This window comes from Zootermopsis nevadensis, unplaced genomic scaffold (assembly GCF_977971745.1).
Source record: "Zootermopsis nevadensis isolate Lab colony 2312 unplaced genomic scaffold, Znev_1.0 Znev_ptg000030l, whole genome shotgun sequence".
In the NCBI taxonomy this organism is placed as follows: Eukaryota; Metazoa; Arthropoda; class Insecta; order Blattodea; family Termopsidae; genus Zootermopsis; species Zootermopsis nevadensis.
Window position 1 is genome coordinate 1701508 of NW_028259162.1, and position 27395 is coordinate 1728902.

General features: G+C 38.9%; 2 protein-coding genes across 13 annotated transcripts in view; both read left to right on the forward strand.

The window, feature by feature from the left end:
* Sec31 (COPII coat complex component secretory 31) lies at window positions 1-23716 on the forward strand. Of its 7 annotated transcripts, none has more exons than XM_022059847.2 (24): window positions 1-143; window positions 462-681; window positions 1098-1290; window positions 1754-1889; window positions 2897-2994; window positions 3863-4005; window positions 5094-5358; window positions 5983-6111; window positions 7145-7444; window positions 8100-8189; window positions 9084-9137; window positions 10429-10543; window positions 11208-11362; window positions 11636-11786; window positions 12560-12870; window positions 13676-13840; window positions 14115-14415; window positions 15538-15648; window positions 16388-16692; window positions 17451-17531; window positions 18766-18855; window positions 19203-19451; window positions 20029-20100; window positions 21034-23716. In XM_022059847.2, the coding sequence occupies exons 2-24, from the start codon at window positions 479-481 to the stop codon at window positions 21220-21222; spliced, it is 3906 nt and encodes a 1301-aa protein (XP_021915539.2). In that variant the 5' UTR covers window positions 1-143; window positions 462-478; the 3' UTR covers window positions 21223-23716. The 7 variants fall into 7 exon arrangements, with proteins under 7 accessions (XP_021915539.2, XP_021915541.2, XP_021915544.2 ...); XM_022059849.2 differs by having other exon boundaries at window positions 14118-14415; XM_022059848.2 differs by lacking the exon at window positions 1-143 and adding an exon at window positions 197-317.
* A 140-nt stretch (window positions 23717-23856) lies between these two features.
* LOC110827823 (uncharacterized) overlaps window positions 23857-27395 on the forward strand; it is a 194655-nt gene continuing 191116 nt past the window's right edge. For 3 of the 6 annotated variants that reach the window (XM_022059874.2, XM_022059875.2, XM_022059876.2), the window contains exons 1-4: window positions 25332-25452; window positions 26175-26315; window positions 26796-26844; window positions 27163-27321. In XM_022059874.2, coding sequence (XP_021915566.1) covers window positions 25450-25452; window positions 26175-26315; window positions 26796-26844; window positions 27163-27321 — 352 coding nt within the window. In that variant the 5' untranslated portion in view covers window positions 25332-25449. Of the gene's footprint in view, window positions 24708-25330; window positions 25453-26174; window positions 26316-26795; window positions 26845-27162; window positions 27322-27395 lie in introns of those variants that run through there. The other 3 variants (XM_022059877.2, XM_087358621.1, XM_022059879.2) reach the window with 3 other exon arrangements.

Consider the following 27395-nt stretch of genomic DNA (forward strand, 5'->3'; position numbering starts at 1 on the left):
TTTAATAACTAGAAATCTTCACTACAGGATTCGCTAGCATACTGAAACCCAGATCGCCACGTTGGAAGTACTGTGTTGTCGATGTATTTGTGGAGTTGGAAGTAGTGTATTAGTGATATTGTTTTGTGTTAGAAGTGGGTTAAGTAAGTAGAATGTTATGTAATTTGATAATTGTTTTCGGACGCGAGTCATATAACGGTACTTCAATAGAGCAATTTATTGTTATATGTTTAGTTTTGAAATGGCCTGTGGACGTCACCGGGCACAGCCCGAGTATTAAAACCAGTGTCATATCATAAATCAATTCTGCTTTGAATGTATGTCTAGAACACAAGTATTAGATTGTTATTTTATGTGTAATAATTGATTTTCGTGTTAATAGAAGAACGAGAGCATTGCAGTTTGCTAGGTGACAATATTTTTCACAGCTGGGAATAAATGAAATGTCTTATTTTTTTTAGATTGAATAAACAGAAAAATGAAGGTGAAAGAAATAGAGAGGACTGCGAATGTGTCCTGGTCTCCTGCTGCCCAACACCCAGTTTTGCTAGCAGCAGGAACAGCAGCGCAACAGTTGGATGCATCTTTTAGTACGACGGCAGCACTTGAAATATATTCCCTGAACTTGACAGAACCAGGTTTGGATATGGAACTACGGACTTCATTACCCAGTGATTATAGGTGACTTAATGTGGTGAATTGTTATTCTTTTTATTGCCTTGAGGTTTAATGTCATGATGCTGTAGCTATGTACACTAAATTAATATCTGAAATGTAAATTAATCTGGATGTTTTAATTTAGAGGTAAACAGGTTACAGGTTCATAATATAATCACCATAGTACATTAAGTATGTCACCTGTGGTGATCTGAGTACTGTTATCATACTGGTACAAGTTTTACTCCAAGTTCTTTGGTTTTATCCTATCAGTATCACCCAACTGCTGCTCCATATTCACTTATGTGTTTGGGGATGGACATTGGACCCAATATCAGCTGTGGTACCATAGGGAAACAGTATCACCTCATCGCAACAATAACTATAATACTCATGTATTGACAGGCATTGTTATGAGAAGAGAAATGTTTTCTCTGCAGGTTCCACAAGATTGCGTGGGGATGCTATGGGTTTGGGAAAGAATATGGGAATGGCATTATTGTTGGTGGGTGTGATGGTGGGTGTATTCAGGTATATAATGCAGCCAAGGTGCTGGCTGGAGAAGAGGGCCTCGTGGCACGTCGGGACAAGCATACTGGCCCTGTCCGAGCACTGGATTTCAATCCTTATCAGGTAAACGCAAAATATTTCGGGATTTTAAAACTGTTTAAGCACTATAATGATTCTAAATAATGATGATATGTCTTTTTATTGTTACTGCTCTAGTCTGTGCTGTGCCTACCAGTAGAATGTTGGATATTGAAATACCCTTTTGTTCCCGTAACACGTTAAAGTGTAATATCGCTTTTAGCCGTCTTTCATTAAACATATGTTCCATTACCACAATATTTTTATCAGAACTGTATAGAATCCCTATGAACATTGTCATCACAAGTCATTATTTTAGTGGAATTATCTCTTTACATGCTGCCTTTACCGTTCTCTGTAAATTATGGTTTATGGCAGCCAGCAATTGATTGTGATGTACGCCATTGAACGCTAAATAGTATGTAATATCAAAATTTTCTTTTGTTCTCGTAACAGAGCTCACATTACAGTGGGTCTAAATACATTGTATATTTTATGTTTATGGCAGGCAAATCTGCTAGCAAGTGGAGCTTCAGAGTCTGAAATTCTTATATGGGACTTGAACAGTACAGACACGCCAATGCTTCCGGGGGCAAAGTCTCAACCAACTGATGATGTACTCTCTATTTCTTGGAACCGACAAGGTATGTAATGTTATGATCGGTCAGTGTGTTCGAAGTTTATAGATCAGTACTTTTCATGATGATGTTCTTTGGGGGTCCTGACGTCATGTGGAACGGTTGATGGATGCCAGTGTTTCAGAGAAGTTGTCTCCATCTTCAGTGAGAATTCTGGGAATCAAAGGGATTATAAATACATAAATTTTATGACAATAAAATTAATATTTAGTTTTGCCATATTTCTGTAAATCTGTAAGCAAAAAATTCTTAATTCTTCTTATCGTATTTATATTTTTATAACAAATCTTATCAGCATTTTCAAATTTTTGATTTAAGGCTTCCTTTTAGGGACATTCATTGTCGTGCAGAAAGCCGCTGGTTCACCGTACAATAATGTTTTTGTTTTTTTGCTTTTGTTGTCATTGTGTGTCGGTGAAAATAAGTTCACGCAGTTCGATGACCATGGAATGGTCACGGTTCAATTTATTTTTCAGTGATATCTGTAGATGTGTTGGTAAACTTTGTTCACTTCATTCTTTTACTTTTTTTTGCCAACTCATGGTTCAGAATCATCCTTGAGCAGCTGATACATTATCATCATCATCTTATCTATGCCGTTGTGCCCCAAGAGATTTCTTCCCAGAGTTTATTCTAATCAGAATATTTCATTCAGTTATTGTTTATTTATTAACATTACAAAACAGAAGAAAAGTATTTACCATAAATTTTCATTCCTGGAATTAATATCTCACATGGCAAATGAAAGTTAATTCATGGTGTATCTTTTTTATGTATCATTTTGGTTAATCTAAATGTTTGTCTGCCAGAGTAAACAAATTAATCACGGCTTGTTTTGAAGGACTGTCACAGTAATTATTAAAGAGACAAGACAATCCAGAAAAACCTTCGACAGAATAGACAGTCTCTGGATGGGTTTTAGTGTGAGGTATCCTACGTATAAAGAGATATACATAGCGACATTCTATCTGTCGTTATTATCCGAACCTAATGGATTTTTTCCTATATTTCAGTGCAGCATATTCTAGCTTCAACATTTGCCCCTCGCTGTGTGGTTTGGGACTTAAGGAAAAATGAACCTATTATCAAACTTACTGACAGTACATCACGAGTAAGTACGTCAAACATTTCTCATAATGTCCATAAGTATGACCACTGATAATTGATAGTGGATAATGTCCAAAGAAAATATCATATTGCCTATATGTAGATTCAGTGCTAATGAAAGTAAAATTCTGAGAGCCCTAGCTGGCTGCCGGCCTCACGTTCACATGCCTAAGCAGAGGTGAATGATCATCCAACCAGATATAGGGTGACGTGTGGTCAGCACGACGAACCCCCAGCCATTGCTAGTTTTCCTGACCGGATTACGCTACATATCGTTAGCTCCCCAGTTTCCTCACGATGCTGGGTTGGCACCGGTTCCATACACCGGTCGAAAATCTCATGAGAAATTTCTTTTTCCGAGACTCGAACCAGCGCGCATTCTGTATTGCCAATCCGAAGCTTGATGCCTCAGACCGCGCGGCTACGGCTCGGGACAGACTGTAGTTTGCAGCCACAAAATGAACTGTGAAATTATTGTTTTTTGCATCTTGAACTTAACTGCCCCAGAAAGTAGAGTAGTGGTTTCTAAAATCAAAATTTAGCTTTCCAGGATTTATTCTTCTCTTGATTTTATCTTGAACTTTGTCTTTGCTGTCTGTCATTGTTCGCAGATATTTTAATTTAAAAAATGAAATTGGTTTGTTTTCAATGGTAAGTAACAAGGAGAAATGTTGTTTACCAAGAAATGGATGGGCATACCGTCGTAGAGGAAGAAATCAATTGCCAGATCAAGCAAGAGATGGGGAAGACATCTTGGTTTCAGGTCAGATTTAAATCCGGTCCTTGACCACCGATGATGAAGAAGATGTTGGCGATGAAGTGACTAAATTACAGAAATAAAAAGTGCATTGGCACGTTGATTTTATTTATAGATTCGTTGGAAGGTCGTCGCATGGCATCCAGAGGTAGCGACACAACTTTGTCTCGCGTCAGAGGAAGATCAGAGTCCCGTTATCCAACTGTGGGATTTACGATTTGCAACATCTCCACTCAAAGTGCTAGAAAATCATCAGAGGTAATTAAGTTCATCAAATTATTGCATTTAATTTCTCACGTGTATAAATAAAAATCTGTCTTGCTCCTCCACCATTTTTGCGGGGTGGGGTTTAAGAGCGAATACACCCGCTTTGTATTACCACATGAGCTTTTTGTAAATACCACGGTTTTGTTAGTTATTTAAATATTTGCCATCTTAATTGATTTAAGATTACAAATATTGAAACTAAAATTGTGTTTTCGTTGGAGTAAATGAGGAATTTTCTCAGTGACAGTGAGCCAGGAGTCATCAGCCGTGATAACATTAGTAAATATGCATGTGTGATTACCACAAGAAATTGAACAAAAAATAAATGATTATTTATTAAAATTGTAAACAATGAATCTATTATTTTTATTTGCAAAGGACCTTAACGTTACTAATAATGTATTTAAAAATTTGGTCATTTGTTTACGTTCCAATCTGTTTTCCTGTATGATACTTTATGTGACAAGTATTTACAGGTGTACTCTTTTGGAGTACACTAAAATTCCGACTGTGTTTTTATACAACATCGTGAAGACATCGTCAGGGAAACCAGGGGGAACCAGGTGTGCATTGGTGGTTAGCAGGATTCACGACCCATCAGTACGTGGGTTCGACCGGGACTGCGATATTTAACGCTCCTGCTGTGACCCCCTTTTTGCGAGATGATGATGAAAGTGGAGTAATTGTTGGGATGCCACGGAGAAACTGGGGAAACCCCGGAGGAAAACTCCGTGATGCCTAGACCACGGCCTTGTAAATCTGAACACCGCCGGGAATCGAACCCGGGACCCCAGTATTACAAGCCCAGCGTTCTAACCGCTAGACCACCGTGGCGGATTGCAAGGTCACTGCTGTGATAATATGATCTAAGGTCATTGTTGGAACATTATGAACAAATATCATTTATGCAAATTTTTGTGACAGTCGTCGCAACAACGGGTTGAAAGCTGCAGCAGACAAAGGGGCAGACAGACAGACAGGCATGGATTGACCTATAAGTTGTTCTTAGCTTGTGCTAAAGCATAAGAAACACCTAAGAAGCTAATTTTTGAAGTGTTTAAATACTGTTGATGACGCAGGGGTGTACTGTCAATTGCATGGTGCCGCCAAGATCCGGATCTGCTTGTGAGTTGTGGGAAGGACAATCGTATCTTATGCTGGAACCCAAATAGCAGCGTGCCAGGCGGAGAAGTAGTGTGTGACCTTGCAACAGCGAACCAGTGGAACTTTGATGTGTCGTGGTGCCCACGAAACCCAGCGCTGATTGCCAGCTGCAGCTTTGATGGACATGTAAGCGTATACTCCCTGACTGGCGGGCAACAGCAGGTTCAAACAAGCAACAAGGTAGGTTATGATCTGCTGAGTTATCAGCTGTGAAAATATTGATTGGATAATTGTTCTGTTTGTTGTTGTAGGGACTTGGGATAACCTTTGTCAGGATAGCGAGTCTTCAGAGTGAGATTTGAATTTTGGGACCGTGTGAATAGGATCACAGGATTGCTAACAACTAAGCTACGTCACGTGGTTTACTGATCAAAGTTTGATAGAGTCTAATATGATCATTTGACACTGAAAGTTTTTACGTGAATTTAATTTTAAACATTAAAGCCAACGAGGAATGCAAAATCACAATAAAATTACACATATCTATTTTTATTTTCAACGTAATAGATTCTGATTACGGTGGAATGTGCTGGATGATGCATAACACGGTAGCATTCTGTAGAGCCTTCTGCATTTCAAATGTGTCGAGAAATAAATGAGCTAAGAGTTTTTCCTCCCCTTCTCCTGACACTGTCAGTTCTTATGGAAGTCTGACTGGAAAAAATGAATTATTGAAGCTTAGATGAATCTTTCATGAATTGCGATAGTTCAGGTACGTTACACTCAACACGGAGAATAGCAGTTTTTGAATTTCTGTGAGATGCTGAAAATTTGAATATGTAAATCTGAATTCTTGTGTTTTAGATTGCTGATTCATTTCCTGGTATGGACGCGTATGTACAAGCTCCTGTTCCGCAACAGCAACAGCAGAGTCCAGTCGATCTCCGTAAACCTCCAAAATGGCTCAGGAGACCCGTGGGAGTGTCATTTGGTGTACGTTTCACATGTGTTATTAAATCTATATGCCACGGTGGTCTAGCGGTTAGAACGCTGGCCTTGTAATCCTGGGGTCTCGGGTTCGATTCCCGGAGGTGTCCAAATTTATAACTTGTGTTGGGCAAGGCCGTGGAGTTTTCCTCCGGGGGCTTCCCCAGTTTCTCCGTGGCATCCCAACAATTACTCCATTCACACACAGAAGAAGGCAATGGCAAACCACTTCTGGATCATCTGCCAAGAACGTGTATGAACAGGTCCCAGTCCGAGAAAAGGATGGAAGGATCCTGTTCATATGGACCTGTCCTCAGACAGAACACTAAATAATAATAATAAATAATATTAAATCTCTTACAACAGAATTGGTAACAAATGCTTTATGTGTCTATGTAATTTTATGACATTGCATGAGACATTTTAATTAATTGCTGCGTAAACAGTAAGTTTTGAGCGAAGCTGATCGTCAGTTGACGAATTGAGTTCTTATAGTCTCATATCTAATCTTCATGTCAATCGTGTTACGTCAGTGACACGGTGCCTCTCATATGTGACATTTATGTATCGTGCCACATTTAACAGATGACAAAATGAATAATTCGTGCCAAATATCTTATTACTTCACATCTACAAGAATAATTATTAAATTCTTAATTTTGTAGTAAGAAATGGGGACATGAGTTGTGTGATTAAGTATGGCATGTTATGTTAAGGATGTGTGTCAGTAAACTTCAATTCATGTTAGGGGCAATGACTGTATTCCTTGCGATCGCTGTGTCAGATTGACTATCCGTCCTACCAGATGTGCTACTGAATGGGCAGCTCGTACTCTCACTCGACGCGAAGCGGTCGGGGCGTGAAATTTACCTGCATCGAGTACTGAAGTTACAAATGTGTGGAGCTTTAACTACACTCGTACTATATATATCTTCATGGAATGGGCTTGGGCGCAGGGAAACTTTTTTATGAAAATATTTGTGATATTACTATAATTAGGAAGAAGATTTGTCACTAGTATTTTTTTATTTATTTGCAGTTTGGCGGTAAACTGGTGTCATTTACCAACGAGGCAATTCGGGCTGGACAGACTGGCGTGATGCACGCGGTGTACGTGAGTCAGGTGGTGACAGAGCCGGGACTGATCGCCCGTTCTAACCAGTTTGAATCGGCTTTGCAGTACGGCAAGTATGCCGACTTCTGCCAAGTCAAGATTTTATCCAGCACGGTACCTCATGAGCGCTCTCTTTGGAACTTTCTTCGTGCCAGCTTTGAGACTAACACGCGTGCCGAACTCCTTAGCTTACTGGGTTTTAAACCAGATGAAATAAATAGCAAGGTAATATGACAAAATTTTGTTGGTTTTGGTCGTCTGGGTTGTAATACTGTGTAGACTCGTAGACACAGGCATTTAAAATAAACATGCTAACTCCATCTTCAGGGCTGATGCTGGTATCTATTGTCCGCGAGGCACGAGAGTAGACGTGGCCTTGTCAGCCGTTGCTTGTGTGGCAGGGGGGGAAGTGGGTTCTGCGCATGCGCTGGTGATGTATTCCTTGCCTAAGAACATTGTGCTATCAGTCGGTCAGTACATTAACTCACGACGTACGGCCTGTATAAGCTGCGGATGTTTTTCGGTCCGATAGTAGCACAGAATTCTACCCCACCTCCCTCAAAGTTGTCAGGTCTACCCTTGTGCCTCGCCGACAATACCTGTAATTTTACACGCACGTAATAAAATGTTTTTTTGTTTTTTTTAGAACTTGTTCTTGAAAACCGTGTCAGTATAGTAGTGGCGACGAAGGTTATTTGGTGTCTAATGATGTGAGACTGATTGTACACTTTGAATCGGAAAGGATTGCAGAGGGAGAGCTTAAGGCCTGAATGAATTTTGGAGAAATTTTCTACGTCAAGTAACTTCAAAATAATATTCATGTGCAATACTACGCGCTGTAATTTTCTCGGTAATACACATATCTGATTTTTTTTTATAGCTTGGTAGATATATTGGTAAGCCTGCTAATGCTGGTCCTGCTGGAGATGTGGATGGATTAAGTGACAGGGTGGGAGCACTCGGACGTGACGTAAGTTCATTTTTGTATCCCATCATATAATTTTGCCGTCCTTGGAACCAATGAAAATCAGGAGACATATAGAAAGATGGACAGTTGACTACTTGAGTCGTGCTAATGTCACGTTTGTGATCGTTAAATTGTACGGACACATTTGATTCCGGTCTTACTGTAAGCCTACGACCATGACAGCAGAACAAATTAATGTGGTAGCTGCAGTAACTGGACCCGAGTCAAGTGAATCATACAAAATCATGCATTTTTATTCACCTCTGTAAGATGCAGAACAGTGCTCTCTTTCAGGGTGGGTAGTTTATAGCAAGAAGTTTACAAATATTTCAGTTTGATCACCCAGATGGTAGATGCATTGATAACTGTTGAAACGTCAGTCAACTTCTGCCAGAGTACACAGTGCAAAATCCCAGAAGACCGCCATTTTTCATACCTGTCACCGTGAGAACCTGAAATCTCATCAAGTTTCTTCCTGTTTGAATATCTTTATTTTTACGTAGATTGTAAATAATCCTACGATTTTTTTTTGTGTGTGTTAAAAATTAAGAACTGTATGACTGTTCGTAACTTTAAGCTTACGATTTACAGCATTCGTCTAATATATAATATGTGTATGCTACTTGTAGTCATGCACGCAGACAGAACATTAAGATGTTTGATCTTTAAGGTGTGGTTTCTCTGTCTTTGTGTACATGGAAGGTTTTAAGTGAACGGCATCACAAGTTCTTCCAAAATCATGTTAACTGTTGCGTATTTTATGTTTGTGTGTAAATTAGAATCTTATGCTCCTGTGTTTGTGGTAGTTTGGCTTGGTGGCATTTTGGTGTAGAAATACAAACCTTTTTTGGGTGTGCTGTATCTTAACCTGCCCTACTTTATGTTATGCTATTCTAGAGTGACTCTGATGGAGAGGCAGATTGCTCTGAAAGTCCTCAGTCTACCTCCGTGGTAAGCCATTCTGTATGTACTGTACATCTTCAAAGGCTGCTTTGTATTTGTTTTATTCTCTGTTCTGTTGAAGCTTCTTACCTAATATTGCCAGTCCAGTGATACTGTACTTTGTTGAATAGTTTATGTCCACTTGTTCCAAAACTTCATAATTGCAAATATGAACGCTGACCTATCTGAAAAGAAATGTTTTCACCAATAAACTGTTTGTTCTGTTGATTTCAGTCAAATTAATGATACGAAAGAGTTTTCTTTTGTCTTTTATGTTTTTCATGTACGAGGCTCGTCCACAAAGTAAGTTTCGCTGGGGCCGTTTACAGAAACAAAACACAATTTCATGGAAATATTTATTGCAACAGATACAGCAAGTGTCCAGCTATTTTTCAACATATTCGCCACCGGAATTGAGACATTTGTCATACCGTGGGACCAACTTTTGAATACCTGTGTCGTAGAAGTCTGCCGCCTGGGATTGGAACCACTGTGTGACGACCATCTCCGCCTCTCTGTCATTCTCAAAACCCTGACGCTGACCGGACAGGAATTTCTTGAGGTGTAGGAAAAGATGGAAATCACTGGGAGCGAGGTCCGGGCTGTAGGGTGGATGATTAAACACCTCCCAGCTGAACTCCTGCAGGAGACTCGCTGTCCGTCGAGCCGTGTGCGGCCTAGCGTTATCACTGACCGCACTTCACAGTTGGCGGGAGCTGGAATAAGAACCTCCATCTTCAACAGCTGCAACGATGCTATTGTGAGAATGCGGGAAGTTCCGTTAGTGCATGCGCCATGCTACGTCATTGCTCTATCACGTACGCACAGTCGCTTCGCGCAATATAAGGTTTGCTAGCTGTGGGACGAGTGGGAAACTTACTTTGTGGACGCGCCTCGTATGTTTAGACTTCTTTTCATTCTGTAATATGTTTTTGCCCTTTGTTTTCGTTGGTACAGAATATTGTTTTATTATGTTCATATGACTGGGAAGTCACGCTTCAGATCAAGTATGCAAGTGTGCCGAAGACAATGAGTTTTGTTACCTTTTAGTTATTTACGCTTCATTGCTGTAGATTTTCTTGGAACGGAAAATAAACGTAGCAATCGGTAAGGCTCTCCGTGTGCCTGACACAGCGTTCTTCAATGCACGGCATCCTATTCTGCATGGCAGATCAATTTCACTCTTAACAGTGAAGGGGTTAATATTTTTCCATATTATCAGAGTGGAAATCAAAACTTTCTGTGTTGCAGTGTACTTAGGACTAATGAGATTTATGTCATAATGAGTCTGTTTTCACAGTTGCCAGATGGAGATGCGAGCGCAGCATTTGACATGATTGCGGCAGCTTCGAGTCTTCATACAAATAAAGTGGCTGAGATCCCGGCTGACCCATTCAAAATATCAATTGCAGATGGTAAGAACATTTGGCCTGTTGAAGATAAATACCTCCGAAAGGAGGCACCTATGCTCCATGAGGAGCAAAAAGAGGATATTTTGATGAATTTGACATATAGCGTATACGTGAACTACAAGAAATATGGGAAGTATGTGAATTCTCAAGGTCCCGCGCGGTCCGAGGCATCATGCTTCGGACCAGCGATACGGGATGCACACTGGTTCGAGTCTTGGGGGAAGAAGAAATTTTCTCATGGGCTTTCGACCGGTGTATGGGACCGGTGCCAACCCAGCATCGTGAGGAAATTGGGGAGCTACAATGAGTAGCGTAATCCAGTCAGGAAAGCTAGCAATGGCTGGGGGTTCGTCGTGCTGACCACACGTCACCCGATATCTGGTTGGATGATCGTTCACCTCAGCTTAGGCATGTGAACGTGAGGCCAGCAGTCAAGCTAGTCGGCTTTGGCTCTCTGGAGCTGTTACGCCACGGATTTAATTTAATTTAATTTTAATTTAATGTGAATTCTCAAGTTTGCAAACTTTGGGTGGTGTCTCAAAACGTGATACTGTATCAGTGAGTCAGTTAGGTATTTCAGGAACTTGCAGGTTTTATTGTTTTCCTGAAAATCTTTCCTTTCTCCCTTTTGCAAAATCAGAATCGTCTAGAACTGAATGTCTTACAGATGCAGAAGGACTGATCTGTCAGGCACTCTTACTGGGCAACACAGAGGCTGCAGTTGAACTGTGTCTCCAGAACGGACGTATGGCAGATGCTATCATCCTGGCCATGACTGGTGGTAGCGATCTCTTGGCTAAGACCCAGTATCGTTACTTTCAGGTAATGCATTTTATCACATACAGGTTTAGTATAAATTTGGGTTAAGCAGAAATTTGAGTCGAAATGAACATGTTGGCTCCTATGAGGGTCATCGAATGATATTCAGGGATTCGTGGAAAATATAAAAGTTAATCTAAAACGTTCTAACCAGTCAGCTCTCTGTTCCGCGATTTAATTTTTTGTTTAATATATTTATAATTTTGTTTGTATTTCATCATTTTTAATTTTATTCACAAATTTAAAAGTAATATATTTAGACTGGTTTCTTCACAGCAAACAAACGGTTACCTTTCAACAATAATCTCTGCGGTAGTGACAGAAGACTGGAGTCAGGTGATCAGAGCATGTGAAGTTGAAAGCTGGAAGGAAGCCTTAGCAGCCGTGCTGACGTACACAAGGAATGAGGAGTTTCCTGCCCTCTGTGGTAAGAAAAGGTCTCGCGTCTTTCTTGGTGGTTTGTTGCGACTTTCATTTTTATTTCGTGGGTGCCGATGCCTGTTCTGCTAGACTGGCTTGCTGACATTTCAGACAAACTAATTTTCCAAAATATCTGCGGTACGGCACGGCATCGTGTTTTCATTATGCTTGGGATTTTGTGTGAAAGAAACAGAAGATACTGAAGTTCTCTATTACCAGTTGTTACAGTATATTTTCATATGAAAGCACTGATTAGACATACTTCACAGGTTATAATAAAATGTTAATCTGAAGTTGTTTGAAAATTGTGGTAGTGGTATATTTCAGATTTATAACTAGAAATTTTATAGAATAAACTAAGAAAAACCAAGAAATACTTAAGAGTAGCTTCTGCTTTGGTCAAGATTTGAAGTGGGGTACTTATCAAATACAAATCAGACGTAGTAACAAATTCACTGCCAAAACTGGATATTTTTGTTTATCAGAGGCAATTTAAAACTGTCAGCTTCAGCCCTGAAGATGGAGACATAATGTTTCTTCAAACTATTGGTATCTGTACAAGTCCATAGCATTACGACCCAAACGAGCAGTGTCGTCACATGAATATGTTCTTTTAAAATAAGGAAATTATGATAAAGAACAGATGGTGGCCATTGTCTGATGTCTAAGTGTAGAAAGGTGGCAGGCGTACTCCAGCAGACGTGAATGGAGTGGATCATTTATCATTCTGACACGTGCTTTGTTTCTTCCGTTACTCTGTAATTTAATTGTGTTGTGCAGAGCTGCTGGGAGAACGGCTGGAAGCTGAGGGTAAAGGCACTTTGTCTCTGAATGCACAGCTGTGCTACATTTGTGCTGGCAACCTGAATAAACTTGTGGAGAGTTGGACGGCAGCAGAGAAGATTGACACTCCAGCCAAGCTGCAGGACTTGGTGGAGCTGGTGGTGTTGCTGCGCAAAACAGTGGAGCAGCAGGGGCGGACCGTGGAGGTGTCTGGCAAGTTAGCCGAGGTGTTGTCGCATTATGCTGCCGTGCTTGCTTCGCAGGGAAACACGACGACTGCTCTCACATACTTGCAGAACTCCGAAGATGTAAGAAGGCTCGTTATAATAGATTATTATAACTCGTATAACTTTGTGATATTTCAGTTTCTCGCAGCAGGGAGTATGACGATGATTGTCTTTTGGGACGTTGTGCCAAGGTTTACTGACATTTCAGTGGTTATGGCTGCCTCCCTGATGATGGAGGCAGCAAACACCTCTTAAACATCAGGGTCCGCAGTGACCGCGCAGTCCGAGGCGTGGGCCTTGTGCCTCTTGGTCGCTGGAACCGTGGGTTCGAATCCCACTCAAGCCATGGATGTTTTTCTGTGTTGTGCTGTCCTGTGTACAGGTAGAGGCCTTGCGACGGGCCGATCCCTCATCCAAGGAGTCCTACCGAATATCTATAGATCGAGCCAACGATAAATTGGACTTCAGATTGCTACTCTTCCACACATAAAATTAATAACTTTAGTTGTAATGTTCATTAATTTGTCTTCCCTTTGTAAGGATAAATATTCTAATTAAATTATACATACACCTGAAAGTAGTTAAGCAGATTAAAATGTGTTTAAAAGATATGTTTTGGTAAACATTTATCTGATGCATTTCGTATTAATTTCCTGCCTTATTGTGTCACTTCATCCGTCACACGTACGCTGCCCTGGGATTGAATCCAGACCTCCACGATGAGGAGCTAGCATCTAATCATCTAAGCTACGTAACAGCCATCATATTATGACATGATTATTGTTCTGTCGGTACGGAATTTGAGGGTTAGACTTTCTCTGTGATTGTGTGTTAAAATAGTAATGGAGTTAACTTACTAGAACAGGGCTGACTTTTCTGTGTGCAGGAACAGATGGTGCTTTTGCGTGATCGTTTATACCGAGCACTTGGCCTCGGTCCAGCCTACCAGCAGCAGCCACAGCCGCAGCAGCAACAGCAACAGCAACGAGCTGTGTCGCACAGTTTTGGCAGGTTACCTGCAGTTACTCAGCAACCCACTTTCTCTTCCCAGGTTAATGTCTCATAATTTATCTGTAAGCTGTGGATGAGTGAACAGTCTTTTGCTTGAGTTCATTGTTTCCACACAGCAGCAATCAAAAATTGAAATCATTGCTTATCTTATGATTTAATATAATGATGGTGCCACTGTAGTGTCGTTAGAGACACCAAATAATTAATAGTAGTTCCATGGATACATGCGTGTCGCTGTGTAAACATGTAAGTATTACAAAATGATGACCAACTAACAAACGTTATTTATTATAGATAAATGTATTGTGTTGCAGCAGCAATCATCTGTACTGTATGGACAAAAATACAGTGCACCCGCAGTTCAGTCTTCATTGTTCCCCGCCCAGCAACCACAAACAGCAGCAAAACCATTTAATAGTCCGACTGTACCAAATTTCTACCCGGCAAACTCTGTTGCGAAACCTAGCACTCCGCAGCAATTTACCCAGACAGTGGTGCCACCCAAGCCTTTTTCTCCTGCTCCACCATCGTCAGCAGCATCCCAGACACACGATGGATTTGGAAATCCCAGTCAACTCAGCGCTCAAGCTGTTTCTGGTGCCCTTAATCAGTCTGGTAGGTTTGTGGTATTTTTCTTTATTTGTGGCTTAATTATTCACACTGTTGTTAGCTCAGTCTGTTTTTTGGGATTATTCATCTACATATTTAGCCATTATAAATACATGGAGGGTTTAGAAGATAGACTATGTAAGTGTTTATACAGGTAGCCCTCGATTTACGCCGGGGATGCGTTCCTGGACGAACCGGCGTAAACGGAATCGGCGTAAGTTGAAACTCTTTTATAATGTAAATCAATGGGAAGTCAATGACATGCGTTCCCAGCACCCAAACTTTGACGAGTAATGTAATGGCATTACACTTAAAGCTCTGAAATAAGGTAATTAAAATAAAGGGAATTTAAAAAAAAAATATTTTATACACTTACAATCGGCAATTCGTTGGTCTGTGATTCTTTCATGTGATTGATGTGTACAGTCATCTCTGCTGTTATGCGATAGTTGCATTCTTATAAGATGCCGACCAATTGAAAATCGCGTATTAAAAGTAACCCCAGTACCTCCGCAGAGATTAAATTAGTCCTTTGAAAGTTTAAAAGCGCCAGGAATGAAATTGCATAAGAACAAACTTACGTGTGCAAAAGTTTGCATTTCACAAACAGCTTTTACCGATCCATCGATCTCACTGGAGCAAATTCGCGTTAACGAAACATACGTAATTGCAGAGATGACTTTATTTAAAATTTTGTATTCAAAATCAGCGATGTAAGAATTACGATTTAGTATGAGAAGCAGTACGAGAAACATTGTGAAACGTTATAAATAATAGTAATTTCCCCCCCCCCCCACTTTTTGACTTTCTGGTTTCAAAATGGCATTATTCTGAATCGGCGCAAATCGAGGGCTACCTGTAATGCCAATACGGTGGTAAAAAAATATACTATAATGTTATATTTCCTGTTTAAAAAAAATTGGTATGTTTTTTCTCATCAGCAGATTTGTTTTGTTATAATTTTGGTGCTTATTAAGAAGGGATGAAGTCGGATGTAATCTGTGTTGACTTGCACATTTCAAACATCCAAAGCTTCTATGTCCAGAAATGGTTATTACAAATCTGAAAATTCTTTATATTTAATCGTGAGAGTAATTTTATAAAGGATGTTGGTAATGTTATCCTTAGGTTCTACTTCATCATATGCTAGGTCCTACTCACCATTGAAACAAGATGTTTATGAGAATGCCTGGGAATCAGCCCAGATTAGGGATAACTCTTCAAACTTTTTAAGGTGGAGTAAGTAGCTTTTACTCGCAGACTCTTGAGTAGTTTTGTACTTGTTACAGTCTGGTAAAGAGTTTTTCTACACTTTCTTTAAACGGAGCTTGTTTATAGAACTGTTTAAAAGGTCAGTAGCCCCAGAGCAGTGATAAACTGCAAATATTTTGAGGTGGAAGAAATGGAATTCTGTTCTCTGTCGAGAAGTTGTTGTGTTTACGCAATTTTATGAACAAGCTTACTGGCAGTAGTGGCTGTAAAGTCTAGGGTTTTGTGTATTATTGGAATATAGATGTTTTGAAAGCAGGAAAGTTGGAAACATCATCTGTCTTCTGGGTTGTTGCGCTGTGTAGTCTGGTAGAAGTTTACTGACGTTTCAGAGGTCTTTGATACCTCCGTCATCAGGGCGATGTAATCTTCTACCAGACTACACGGCGCTACAACCTAGAAGACAGCCTTCTTCGGACTCACCGCCTTGAAAACCTCAAATCCTACAATAACCTACGACTTACGACTTTAAAACTACTGGTTCTGAATTTAAATATTATTGTGATTTATATGTGATGTAGTATATGAGAATATCTGTAAAATGTGTTGCAGTTACTAGATCCAGGTATAGTTTCTTTGCGTTGCTTGTAATCTGTAGTGACAGTAGATGTTCATAAATGAGATTTGATATCGCAACAGTGAGATTTCAGGGTGTGGACACCATGTAATTTTTTTACCCAGTTATTTCACGTTATGTTTATCTGTGCAGGTGGAGGTAGCGCCACTTCTCGCAAGCCGTATCTACGCGACCCGTCCGTACAGACTGGACCACAGTATGGTGGTACAGGGAGCATGTACCCTGGCGGTTTCAATGCAACGCCTGTACCAAACAACCCAGCGGTACCATCATATCCTAACCAGCCTGCCAATACATTGTATCCAGCCGCAGATATTTACAATCCTGCAGATAACGTAAATGCTCAGCCTAGCGGTGTGACCCCAGGTGTTCCTCCAGTGAATACTCCACCTGGTTGGAATGATCCACCGATACTGAGGGATTCATCTCGGATCCAGGTACATAACCACAACTGTTTCTTTATTCTGTTCTTTCTTTTTTAATTGAAAATTTCTTGATGAAATTAGGAGAAGAATAAACTTTGGAAGTGCTCATTATTATTCAGTTAAAAAACTGCTCAACTTCCCAGGACACCGAAGATTAGGATATGTGAAACGTTTTGCCTTTTGAGGGTATAAAACATATTTTTCTCGCATAAGTACATGAATTGCAAATGCTTGAAAATTAAGTTTCAGAAAGTCATAGATAATGTAGATTGTCTAGAAATGTTAGTGAAATCTAGGAGAATACAACGGTAAGGGACGTGACTTGGGTTGGGATTGAGAAACCTTTGTTGTACGCGTATATTGTGTCGTAACTTGCGATTGGGCATCGTGGAAATATGTATTAATACAATGTTTATACTCAGTTATAAAAATTATCAAGGCCCTCTCCCCCCTGTTCCCTTTGGGATTTGGCTAAGATTTTTGAAAAAAGCCTTTCTCAGCCGTGAGATAGCATTGGCAGGGCTCTTTGGCAGCAAAGATGTTATGGTAGATTAGGTAGATAGAAGTTGCTCGGGATCATGTTGAATGGTAGGCACGTAAGCCACCGACTATTTCAGTCCCCCCCCCCCCCCCCCCCTCTTGATATGTGGCCCTCGTCTGTGTTGTGTGTCTGATGATGCTTTTCTGTTCTTTCCCAAGTTTGCGTATTACAACTTCTTACTTGTAAGTACATCCGGCTTTCTAATAGCTCCTGTTTCTGTGTAACGTAGGCTGTTCGCTCTGAGCCAATTGTAGAAATGTCTGCTGAACATGCTGGCACCAGAAAATGGAAAAGCATAATATTTAAGAAGGTATTATGCTGTGTGTGTGTGTGTGTGTGTGTGCGCGCGCGCATCTTCCTTGCATTTAGCTGTTCCTTGCGCTGCGGCTGTGTGGTTTTCTTGTGTGTAATGTAACAATGCCGTGAGAAGTTAAACTGTCGTCATTCCCGCGCGTACTAATCTGGTGTTCATTTTTTGCTAACTACCTACTCTTTGTACCGTCATTGAGTCAGGTTCATATAATGGGGAATCACATATTTCAATCCGCGTTTCTCAACATATTTTGCCAAATTTGTTTAGTGAGTTTCAGAGTGAGCTAATGGGCCCATCCACACCTGTCTCCCCCTCCATATATATGTCGCATTCTTCTTAGGAGGGTAGGCAACCTGCATGATAAGTGGTTATTGTAGTACAACAGTGGAAACCTTTCATTCCATCCTTGCACAATAATTGAATTGGAGGTCACATGGATCAGATCACCGGTCAGTGTAAAAGTGGCCTACGTGATGTGGCATGAAGAGTGTCTTTTTAATTTCATTGTACTCTAAAAGGTTTGCCTTTCCAGTCTTGTTTGTATTGTTATTAACACAGGTAAATAAAAGAGGCTGCTGCAGTCTAGGGCTACAGCAAACGCAAGAGACATCTTGGACCTTCATTTTCTAACACAAAAATTTGTTTTGGTTGTCTGAATTTTCGTGTTTTCCCATGGACTGTGGATTCTGTTTTGTTTTTATTTACTTTCTTGTGCTTGTTTCATAAATAAATTTTGTAAGTGGGTATAGTAATCATTTTCTGTGAACCCTTTGTGATTTTCTTGTGATATCTATACTTCACATTTTGCGTGCCGCTCGGCAGTAAATCACTGCCGACATTTCTCTTGTCAAATGTAACGAGGATGTAGTAAATTTCAGTGCCTCCCGCCATGCGTAAAATACTGAAATGAAGTATATAAGGGGCACTTAAATTAATTAGTAATGTCTTAATTTTGAAGTCTTTATCTTTTTACATAGTCTACTTCATAATTTATTTTGCAAAATAAGATTATACTAATAATGGTTTTTTCTAAACATTAAGAGAATTAACAACTTGCAAGACATAGGTAAAAATGGAAGCATAATAATAAGGCGGATGGTACCAAAATGGGTAACTGTTGAAGGAAGACTTAATAGCTTCTTAATTGTTTGTTACTCTGTGGGTTAGTGATGAAAATATCTTTGTAAACATTTATGACAAATAAAATGACTGGCCATTGTGTTCTTTGCAGCCAAAAGCAGACTCTTTGCCACAGAATCCCATCACACATCCGCTGTATGGTGCTGTACCACAAGAATCAGCTCCGCCCATGGTACAAAATGTAGGTATCTGCCTTAACCCTGTTTGAACTTAAATGTTTTTTTAAGCCGTCTCTCCCAAATATCATACTCTTTTTTCCAAAGTTTTTATGATTATCACACTTTTGTGTTTTTCCTTGTTTCTTCCATTCCTATTTGCTTTCTTCTCTCTCTCCTTCCTTTTTTTGTTTACTTCCTCTTTTTTCATCTCTCTACTTTCCTGACTCCTTCTCTGCTCCTTTCCAACATCTTTATTTATTTTTTCAAGCTTTGGTGGAAACTGTGTCTTGCGTGAAGTGTATGATGTTCAGAACCTGCCGGGTTGAACATGACGGCATTCATTTGAGTACATAAATGACCATATTCTCAGATGGCTGTGAATGGTGGCTATGTTGACCCGCTGGTTGGGGCTCCATACCAACCCCAGCAATCATACCTGCAGCACCAGGCATACCCACAGCAACAGCAACAGCAGCAGCAGCAGCATTTGTCCCCTGTAGCCCCTGCTAAAGTTGCTGAGCCCCCCAAGCCAAAAGGACCTATCCCTGAGGAGCACATGTACCTGCAGACGGTATTTGAGGAACTACGGAACAGGTGCTCGTGTACTACAAACAGTGCGGTAAGTGCAGTCTGATTCTGTACGTACTTTTCTGTACTGAAGGTCTTAATGCTGATTTTTGCATTGCCTTTCTCTTAAGAGGCGACTGATCGTCGTGTGGGATATATCCACTGTGTAGTCTGGTAATTATCCTGATGACGGAGGCAGTAAGCATTTTCTGAAACTTGCTGAAGCTCACATTAAACTGATCGTCATCATTGTCATTGCACTAGAGGCATAAACCTCACACGTGGTCTCACCTCAAGAAAGAAAATGAACTCATTTAGTATCAAAGCAGGCGGGCGGCGTAGCTCAAATAGATCATATCTAGGATTGTGTGTTGCTGGTTTGTTGGTTGGTCAGTGAATTTAAAGGTATTATTTAATACCGAGGCCGTGCACGCTTTGGATCATACGTGGAGAACCTGTTCTGGATGTAGCCATTTTAACATTTCAGTGTCTTACCATTTTACCACCAGGTCAGTGTCGTAGGATGCCGGTAATCATTATTAAGAAAAGTCAGTACAGATTGTAACAACTCTAATAATCTATGATAAAATGGTTCAATTTTTCAGTTGATGAGTACTCTTCTGTTTCAGCAACTAAAACGGAAATTAGAAGATGTATCTAGGAAGTTGGAGATCCTTTATGATGCCCTGAGGGAATCCAAGGTACAGACAGTCACATGCTTTTACTTCATTTTAAAACCAAGTTAAGGTGATAGTGTGTTCGCTATATAAATGTAACACTAGAGAATTTAGGAATATAGTTAATGAGCTAATCGCTACATGTAGTGTTTCAACATGCAGAATTTAACTACCCATTTTTTGACTGTTAACTTTGGTATCGAAACTGAGTAGTTTAACAGACTGATAACGTATCTGAATTTTGTTTGTGTGGTATCCACTTTGAATTTCAGCTGGTACGCCAGTTATGTCAACTGGCTCTTTTCATGTCTTTCCTTAGTCCTTACGCTTTTCTACCCTTTCACCTCTTCCTTTACTTTTCCCCATCCCTCTGCTTGGACAACAAAGACAGATGATGATGACCGCTTAAAAGTTGAACTTAGGGAAAAATTTATTGTACGTCAGTTAGATTGTACTCACTCACGACTACACTTTCTGTTTTGAATTCCTGGTTCTAATGTGGATGGTTAGACAGTTTCTGCTTTATATTCATGAGATCTTGGTCCATAACAAAGTGAACAGTGAATGTTTCTTTCTGTCATAATGGGGAATCATACTTCCCATTTGTAGATTCCCACAAGATTTTTATAGGAAAACTAGAACCCTAGCCAAATTGGTCGAGGGGGAGAGGTCAGACTAAGACAGGTACCCTGGTCCTCCAGGTTGGGGGTTGGTCCCAAGGCTAAAACCTTGCACCGTAAAAAGGAAGATGTTTCAAAACCTCGATCAAAGCCTCGGACAGACGGACCTAACGGAGGACCGAATGGAAGAGGAAAATTGAGGAGGCCATGGACCGAATACGGACCGGAGAGCCGTAGAAGAAGAAGAAGAACCCACATTATGCTGTATTGAAACATATGAAGTTACTGCTAAATTCAGTAATTGTCTTTTCCTAGATAGCTTCATTCTGTGTTGCAGCTTTCTCCATCCACATTGCAAGGCCTACATCAGATAGTCCAGATGGTGCAGATTGGTGACTATACTGGTGGTCTGGCCCTTCACACGCAACTAGTATCTGGCTCAGACTTCTCGCAGATTGCTAATTTCATGCCTGGACTTAAGGTACTTCTACAGTCCGCTATGCTGCTTCAAGTCTATCTGCAGTGAATCCCGTTGTAAATTTACCTGCGTGACGGGAATAATTGTGAAACTCAATTGCAGTTTGCAAGTCCTGTGAAAGGTAACTGCAGATGAACATATTCATAACATTATACTTCATGCGTGTTAGATCCATGTCACCTAATACTACTTGTTAGACTAATACTATTACTGCATCAATTCAGAAATGCTGGTATGATGTTCATTTTAAATACATGTTACAGTGAAATTTTGCATTTTTATGTGTATATTTATTTTCTTTGGAACCAGGAGGTTAAAAAAATATTTCTGAATAGCCTGCGATTTGATCCTTTCATGGGCCACACTTACATTCTGTTATATTTCCATCCTCAAAGTATATGATTTAAAAATTTTTGTTCCTGGACAGACTCCACTGAACATTTGTCTGAGGAAGTACAGGATGTTAGTGGGTTGTGATGCCACGTATTTTTGTTCTTGGTGCCACAACCCGGAGGACCGCGGTTGACGTCTTCACTGCCGTGAGAACCTCACATACTAAACATGTTAAACATGTTAATTGTTTCTTCTGTACAATTTCAGTATAAAATGCGAACATGAGATCCTTAGATAGATTTCACTGTCTTATGTAGTGCTCAGTATAAATTCTTCGTATGCAGGAAAAACTTGACAGACTGCCAGTATTACTTTCATAATTTTACATTCTTTTTTTAGGCTCAATATTTTTACGTAACACCGCTGTAAACGCATCAGACATATACAGGTCTTCACAACATTCCTTATGTAAAATTAGCACCACATTTATATCTAACATGAAACCAACTGTTTACTTATCTTGAAATTAGAGTAATTCAGATACTAGATGACATTATGGTAGCAGAACTCATAGGTCCAACATCACTTATATCAAACCCCACCATTGGATATGGTCCATAGCCAATTCCATTCATCTCCTGTCCTCAGCTTTCATCTAGTGATGAAGTTAAGAATGTATTGAGTTTTATCTTATCTTTTCCTATATGGTGTCATTTCGTGGGATTAAGGAAGAAATCAGTTAAATGCAATTCATCTGGTACATATCTGAGTTTAGAGGCACTAAAGTTTTGCCTGTTATCTGTGAGTGTATCGCATTATATATACACTGAATTCCAAGTATGGATGATTACATACGAAACAATGAAAATGGTTGATTTAGTTTTTTTTAACTTCATTAGTGCTCAGTATGAGCTTTGGTGGTAATTTGTGTCATTAAAACAATACACGGAGTCATTAAAAACTTTTTGCAAGGTTTTTTTTCAGTTCATGCAATGCTTTCAAACTTTTTTATTTTAGGCCATAGAGGTCAGATGATAATATTATGACATACACATGATCTTGTAATCCCACAAAAGGAAGTTTATAGAAGTTTTGTCTGAAGATCTAAAATAGTTCAGGGGTTTTACACACAGTCCATGTTCAAAAAATTCTCTATATCATGTGAAAATGCTATTAAATTAATTTCCCAACTTATGAAATAAATTTATTTAGCTACTTCTTAAATTGTTATTAATATAATTTTTATTGAGAAATTAGTTTGTTCAAATTTCATGTAAAGAGTGTTCTTCATTTTATAATAGCCTTGAAAATTAAGTTGGCAAAAGTGTGTTTAATGTTTATCATCTATTCAGCACATAGTATGCATGATCCAGCTGGCGATGTGTCACATTAGCATACTGCTAAAACCTCGATAGTTAAAGTCCAGCTGCCAACCCCATAATATGGAGATTTAAATACTCTGTTTATGATAAAGGTTTATGAAACAAACAGTGATCTGTGTATTTCTGAAATATTTTTTCAATCATGGAAATTGAAAAGAACATCATATGAAGTCGACAAGCTATGAAACAATTCAGGAGAAACAGGTTTCATTAGTAGTGGATGTGGAGGTAGAAGGAGACTTTTCTGGAAGTGCTGAAGGGGGCACATTCATGGGCAAAAAGATGTTGATGGAACTTGTTTCTTCAGGGCACTTCTCTTAAATGTGGTTCATGTGCATGAACTGGTGGTATTCATCTTACTAAGTTATTGAAATATTAAGGTTGGTAATAGCTTTGTTTATATGTACAGTTATTGTATTCATAATTTTGGCTTCTCTACCTTGGGAGAATTCCAAGACAGAAAAAATGAGATGCTGAATTGTCACTTCTGCCAGACTGATTACTATTTTCTGTAATCAAAAAACAGGTAATAAAATGTAGTGAAAAATAGTAAGTTAGAAGCTGCACATGAAGATCTCCCTTGCAATGGAGTCCAAATATTTTTTTATGTTAATAATTTTACCATATTTCAGTTGCTAAATATATTAGTGTTCTCATTGAAGCAGTTGTTATGGTCATATGGAACATGTCTGTTTGCCTTCCATAGGGCTTGAGGTTATTCAGAGCCACTGTTTGTATATGTTAGTTAGACATATATTCTTAAATAACTGTATATAGGAGGAAAGACAACATTTTGTAAGTTGAAATTAAATCAGTTAAGTAATGAAGTATATTGCTTTCACTTTGAGATTCTGTTACTATTTTCTCTCATAACCTCTCTGATAGTGTGCATTTACATGTACATCTCAAGTATTATCAGCTGTAGCTAAAAGTATGGAGTGTTCTTATAATGGTGCCTTTTTTATTTTTGTGGAAATATATTTCAATATATTTGGTGTTTTCTCATTGATTTCTGCAGACAAGGTTAGTTTCACATCTGCAATAAATAGAAGCGTGCAAAAATAAATCATGAACTGTCATCCAGTAGGAAGAAGAGAAATATGATGTCCATTCTTGAATTTACTAGGGGTCAAAATATGTCATTTTTAATAGCCTGTCATTGTGACTGCATGCAGTTCAAACTGTGAAAGTAAATTTACAATTCTTGAGATGTAGGATACTATCTAATTTCCTTTCCATGTGACCTGCAACCATTTCTGATTGTTTTTACCTCCTCCAGATTTTGATGTTTCCATCAGGTAATTTTATAACACCACTTACATTTTCTGTATCTTTCTGTAAGTGCACCACATATATCTGTTCCTACTCTTCCCCTGTTCATTGTTCTCCCCTATTTGTTGTTTATCTCTTACCTTGTTTTTCTACTCAGTCCTTCATGTTCCCAATGGTTATATGTGAACTTTGTTTTTGATGGTGTCAGGAATTTTGTTATTTTTCATATGTAACATATATAATCTTGAAGATGACCATCTTTTGCTGTGTTGTACCATGTAGTTTGGTAGAAGTTTACCTACATTTCAGGAGTGTTTGCTGCCTCAGTCTTCAGGGCATTTGCTGTATAATTGCCATGACAATGGGCAGTGGAATGTACACATGAATATATCAGCCTAACCTGAATTAACACAGTGGAGGACTTTGGAACATGGGCACAGGCAGGCACATCAACCTAACCTAATGGATGGCAGGACAGATGCATGCCTATGTACAAAAGGATGATCAAATGTAAAAAATCCAATTGAAGTTAGGTTGTAAATAAGGGTAAGCTATTGATTTGTTTGTCTTAGTATTTGGAATAAGTTGTTAACAGATTAGGAAATAATTTATGTCTATAAAAACTTTTGTGTATTTGTCAGTACTGTGGAATTTAATGCAATTGATCAAAGATACTGGTGTTTTAGGTTATAATGCCACAGACCCCAAAGTTTAATTATTTATTACGAAAATTAACCCTATGCTTTTAGTGAATTGTAAAATGTCTGGAGCATGGCCTATCTAACCATAGTCGTGGAAGCCTTCGGCAAAACTGGGTTCAACTCCCTTACATTCACCTAACCTCAGTTGGGCAGGTCATCGTCTTGAGCTTAAAGACTCCGCCCTAGTTACCTTTTCGGTTAGATGGTAAGGGCTGTAAAGGGTTAAATAGTTAAACAACAGTTACGTGAGGTGAAATGCTCGTAATTCAGGACGTACAGTTTTGCACAGCGCTGCTAATAGTTTCGGAATTGTCCAGAACATTATCCTGCCGTTTTTATCTCTTGTCTGGGAATTCAATCAGTTCACTTTGGCCTCAAAGACCTTTTGGGGCATAAACCTAGAGAGGTTATGTCAATATGACCATTCTGCAGTTGGTGTACATGATAATGCGAGTTTAAGGATCGTGTGTTGGTAACATCGTTGGTGACGTCATACTAATTAATGGCGGCGTGTTTAAAAATAGGTATGAACGTGTGTAGGTTAACGCTCCTACTTAAAGTCAAATTATAATTCACATCTGTATCCCATGGTAAGCTGTTTTAACTTGATAAATAAAAGTAGGCGTTGTACTAAACGCGTTTCGAAGAGTCCAAAATTTATTCGTAAGTAGCCTGTGCAATAGACTTTTGATATGAGGCAGGATTGTCATTTGTGAATGCTAAGCAGGTTATGTTTGAGTCGTATAAATTGTTTTGAGAATTGAAGGACGTTCTGTTAAGTATTTAAGATGATGTCATCTCACAGTCTTAACTGATTAATTTTTCATTCACAGGTATTTTTAAACAGTTCCTTAGGTACAGATGGTGTAATTATTACAAACAGAACCATGACTACTTATGTTCCTTCTTATGTGGTTATTTATCCACAGCCCCCAAAATCAGCCACAAGTTATGTTTGTGCTTGGACAAATAAGGATAACTTAAACACGGATTCAGCAGTTAGTTTGATAATGGCTGAACTGATGTATGGGCTTAAGATGCCAGAATATTATGGGTACAAAATTACAAAGTTGTTCCCTGTTACTTAACTTCTGGAAGAAAATGTAACTTTGTGTTTGAAATTGAGACTTTAACTGACTGTTAATTGTTTTTTTAATATATTTTCTTGTTAAACTTATGATTTTATCCTACTGGAAACCAATTCAGTGTATTTCACATTCCTATATTTTGCTCTGTATCATCAAACGTCTTAGTAAAATCAGAAAATTAAAACTGGTGAAATTGTTTCCACTGTTTTTCTCACATTTTATAGATGGAGGATTCTGATAGTGATATTGATACTAGTGATAAAGACACAGATGAAATAAACAAGTCCATTTCTGAGTTCGCAGAATTCTATGCAACCAATAGTGAAGAATCAGATGTGAATGCAGAAGGAGAAAGAAAAACAGATGTGAGTTACAAACTGTTCCTTTGAGTCAGTAGTGATTGTTTCATGGACCCAAAGATTTTAGATATTTATTAAGTACACAGATTCACTATTTTGGCATACCATTTTCTCTTTGTGGCTGTGATCCTCTGAAGGTTTGTTACAGTGATCAGCTGATTTATAGTTTATTTACCATTGTTGTTTCAATGAGAGAGGTTGTTAAATATAAATGCACCAGAAAATTTTGATTGAAATGCCTTTCTTTATATTAAACATTACAAATATGGCAGCAGTGATATTTTGAGGTTATGTCTGTCAACTTTCATGCATATATTCTAATGGACATTATACACAGAACTATGCCACTAAATTTTCACAGTTACCAATTATAATTCCTCTTGGCCTCTCTATGTAATTAGTTGGGATTAAGGATTTCTTATTTGCATAAAAAATATAACAAGTCTATTTGCACCAACTATTTTAAACAGATGGTTTTATTTCCAGCAGGAGATGTCATATGGTACTATCTCTGAAGAGGAACTTTCAGAAGCTGGTATGGAGTTACTGTTATTTGTGTATCATAATTAACTGGCTTTATATTACATGTTATTCCTTGGCCAGTACATTACTTATTCAGCTGGCAAAAGAATTTCCCTTTGGTTTGGGACCTAAATTTTCATGATCATAATCACAGAAGTCTATTGTGAGATTCTATCCTGAGCCAGTTCAATCTAGTTCACATCTGCACCATATATTTCTATAAAATCCAGTTTACCAAGCAGGTTATGCAGTACTGACAATCTAGGCAAATGTTGTTTTGTTCGTGAAACTGCTAAAGTACTGAAGCACTGACTCTCCTTAATGCCCCCAGAGTCACCAGTTACCGATGAAGAACTTGAAAGAGAAGCAAAAGAACTGGAAAAAGAAGTGAGGAGCTTGAGGGATGAAGAAGTGCTTTTAAAGCAGATGTTGGCTGGTGCCATCACAAAACAGCCGCTCAAGAATAAATTGAATTTTTATAAATTCTCAGGTACTTTAACAGCTTTCAGAAAATGTGATAGTGGTATATTTATTAGATGTTTATTTAATAACACTGTAAATGGC

What these genes read in the sequence shown, in the direction of transcription:
- Sec31 (XM_022059847.2), top strand. Translation starts at nt 479, where the DNA reads ATGAAGGTGAAAGAAATAGAGAGGACTGCGAATGTGTCCTGGTCTCCT. An exon ending in CAGATGAAATAAATAGCAAG is followed by an intron (nt 7,445 to 8,099) that starts GTAATATGACAA and finishes TTTTTTTTATAG; the next exon opens with CTTGGTAGATATATTGGTAA. An exon ending in CGTGTACTACAAACAGTGCG is followed by an intron (nt 19,452 to 20,028) that starts GTAAGTGCAGTC and finishes CTTCTGTTTCAG; the next exon opens with CAACTAAAACGGAAATTAGA.